The sequence below is a fragment of the Sciurus vulgaris genome (assembly GCF_902686455.1).
Source record: "Sciurus vulgaris genome assembly, chromosome: X".
NCBI classification, from domain to species: Eukaryota; Metazoa; Chordata; class Mammalia; order Rodentia; family Sciuridae; genus Sciurus; species Sciurus vulgaris.
In genome coordinates this window covers 82,010,021-82,013,164 of record NC_136471.1, presented here as the reverse complement: position 1 = coordinate 82,013,164, position 3,144 = coordinate 82,010,021, and the positions used below count along the sequence as shown (strand labels likewise).

The window sequence follows — 3,144 nt, the reverse complement described above, 5'->3', positions numbered from 1 at the left end:
AACTGTCACTTCCTAAGTATAATTTTTAGTTTTATTTATTTTTTTATCTTTTTAAAATTATTCACTTTAATATATAAATGATCAACCTCCTGTTGGGCCTACAGGTTTTCTCCTTATAAAATAATAATAAATTATTCAATGCATTTGATGTTACAAGAAGACATGATTTATTACTTCAAAGAACTCATAGGAATCCTCCAGCTTTATCATCAGTAAGCACGAGCTGCATTTCCTAAACAACCACCTAAATACTTTCTACATTATCCACAATCATAAGATTTAATCTTTTGCAAAAGACACCAAAAAAAGTGCTGTTAGGTCTTGATTAAAAGAATGTTATCAGAGTGTCAGGCACGGTGGCACACACCTGTAATCCCAAGAAGTCTGGAGACTGAGGCAGGAGGATTGCTAGTTCAAAGCCAGCCCAGCAACTTAGTGAGGCTCTAAAAGTAACTCAGTGGACCCTGTCTCTAAATATGAAAAAAAAAAAAAGTTTGGGGATGTGACTCAGTGGTTAAGCACCTCTTCTGGGTTCAATTTTGGCAATCAAAAAAAAAAATCTACGGATCTTATCAGGTACTGATACAACTGATATAGCAATTCAATGTTTCTTATCATTCATGTTTCTCAGATCAAAATATCTATATATTTTACTCCTAACAACTGAACATCCATTCCATCTATAAATAATAAGCTGAGGGTTCTTAGGAAATCCTCAGAATCCTCTGACTTCGAAGATAGACAGCTTCCTCCCCAGACTTTAGAATAAAATTAATTTTCTGATTCTTCAATACTGTCACTTTTGTTCTGGCTGTTCCCTGAGCTGCTGCGTCCTTATTGACCTTCTCTGCATTATGTCCAGTGGCCTCCTGAAGGCGCTGTGCAGCAACTCCTATGTGGAGCTGAGCCAGTACTGGGACCAGCACTTCTGGGTTGACAATGAAGAACAAGAAAAATTACTGAAGAAAAGTTGCACATTTTATCTTGGAAATCTTTCCTTTTACACAACTGAAGAACAAATTTATGAACCATTCCACAAAAGTGGCGACATAAAGAAGATCATTATGGGTCTAGATAAAGTTAAAAAAAAATAGCAATGTGGATTCTGTTTTGTGGAATACTATTCAAGAGAAGATGCAGAAAATGCCATGTGGTATATAAATGGAACACTTCTGGATGACCAGGTCATTCGCATAGACTGGGATGCAGGCTTTAAGGAGGGCAGGCAGTATGGACTTGGGCAATCAAGGGGCCAGGTTCACGATGAGTATTGACAAGACTATGATGCTGGGAGAGGCAGCTATGGAAAACTGGCACAAAAGCAATGAGAGGTGAGAGCCCCATCAGTGCAAAACTCCCTTCACTGGCCTGTTGAGTTTGTTGAAGAACATTACCCACAGTCTGATCAATGTCTACTGAGCTGCAAGCCTTTACATGGTTTCTCCTGAAAATTATTAAAGGACAGACAGAATACAAAAGAATGCCTTTAATTCTAATCTTAGAATATTGGCCATGTGTCCAGTTACCAGATGATTTTCTGTTACCAGGTCTAAAATTGTGTTCTCTGGGGCTGAGGATATGGCTCAGTGGTACAGTGCCCGTTTCACATGTGCAAGGCCCTGTTTAGATCCCCAGAACCCTCCCCCTCAACACAAAGTGTCCCTTAGCAAGAGGTTTGAGCTATAATGTTGATTATTCCATCAGCCAAAAATGCAACACTTTTTAAAGGAAGATGGAAAAATAGAAAAATTTGTTTTACCATGTTTGTGTCTTAAGTAGGTTCTTGATTTATACTGGGGCCTGGAATGAATATTTTTTTAAAACTTTAAGTTTGAATGAGAAAGTCAAATAAATGGAATTTTGCTATGTGATATAGTTTTATTCTAAATTAGCAACAGGTGTTTGACAGCTGAATATGTTTTTTATGTTGAATTCTAATCTCTAAAGGGTCAAGAGAACTTCCTAAATTGTTGGCACAAAAATGAGTAAATCTGAGATGGTCCCAGGGACATGTCCCATTTCCATTCCTTACATATCAGGAAACTAGGTGCAGGACTTGAAGAATCATACACATTTTTCAAAAGATGTCTTATGTAAAGCTAACAACAACAATAACAAAGCAAGGGTTTGTAATATAGAAAACCTCACATTCTAGTGGGTGGAGGAAGATGCTATTAGTAGGAAATGGACTGAAATATCAGGAGATAAGAGTTAAGGGATTGCCTTGACATGATGAAGTTTGCTGTAAGGGCCATCAGATTGATTCTTTCCATTTTAATTGTGATCTTGGGAATACAATGGGTTCTTTTTAAAAGAGCTTGCTGACTGAAAGAATGCTTCACAAAAACAGAGAAAGGCTTCCTAAAGAAAGTGTCTGTTTCAGTTACTTCTCACACTGAAGTCTGTTTTATTTTTCCCAAATTGTGTTTACTATGGTTCAAGCCAGGGGAGTCTACAGAATTTATTTTGCATTTGTAGGGCAAGAGATGATTTCTAATATTATATGTGAGTATAATTTTCCCTGATATGAAAAAAATGTTCACTTGTTTTCAAAGTATCTTCCAGTAGTTTGTGAAAGTTGGGGCTGAACATGAACAGCTTTCACTTTACAATAAATGTGGATTTTCTCATTAAATTCCAAACTGTTTTAATTTTTTAAAGAGCTATAATGGTTGTTAAGTGCTTAGGAAGAAACCATTTGCAAATATTTAATCAGGGCACATTATTCATTTTTAGAATCTGTTTTTACAATGTAGTTTAATATATTTTGTATTCTTGTGTGGTGAAAAAACTCAGATTTTAAAGGCCTTAAAAACAAAGACTCATTCTTATTTGAATTGTGTCTTCTCTAACAGATTTCAATAAAGCTGGACCAACTTACAAAAAAAATACTGTCACTTTTTACTAATTAGGTTGATTTTTCCCACCTTGTTACCCTCTAAAACTCATTGATCTTCATCCTATCATTTTTGATCCCTGCAGTCTCCCACCACTTAAGAGAAAGCAAAACTCTTTTATACATTTTCCCAGACCATAGCTACTGCTCTGGGAATGTAACTGGTTACTAGACCTGTCACCTCTCTTCTGACAAAAATTTAATAACTGTCCTTTTAAATATTTCAAAACACAAGTCCCCTTCAACTG

The 3,144-nt window shown here is 36.1% G+C and overlaps 1 protein-coding gene across 1 annotated transcript; it reads left to right on the top strand.

Annotated features, from left to right (window-relative positions):
• Positions 1-854: 854 nt before the first annotated feature.
• On the top strand, positions 855-1,664 carry LOC306651534 (nuclear cap-binding protein subunit 2-like; the record flags this gene model as incomplete). Its single annotated transcript, XM_079124221.1, has 2 exons — positions 855-969; positions 1,132-1,664. The coding sequence occupies 2 exons, from the start codon at positions 855-857 to the stop codon at positions 1,272-1,274; spliced, it is 258 nt and encodes an 85-aa protein (XP_078980347.1). The 3' UTR covers positions 1,275-1,664.
• Positions 1,665-3,144: the final 1,480 nt, after the last annotated feature.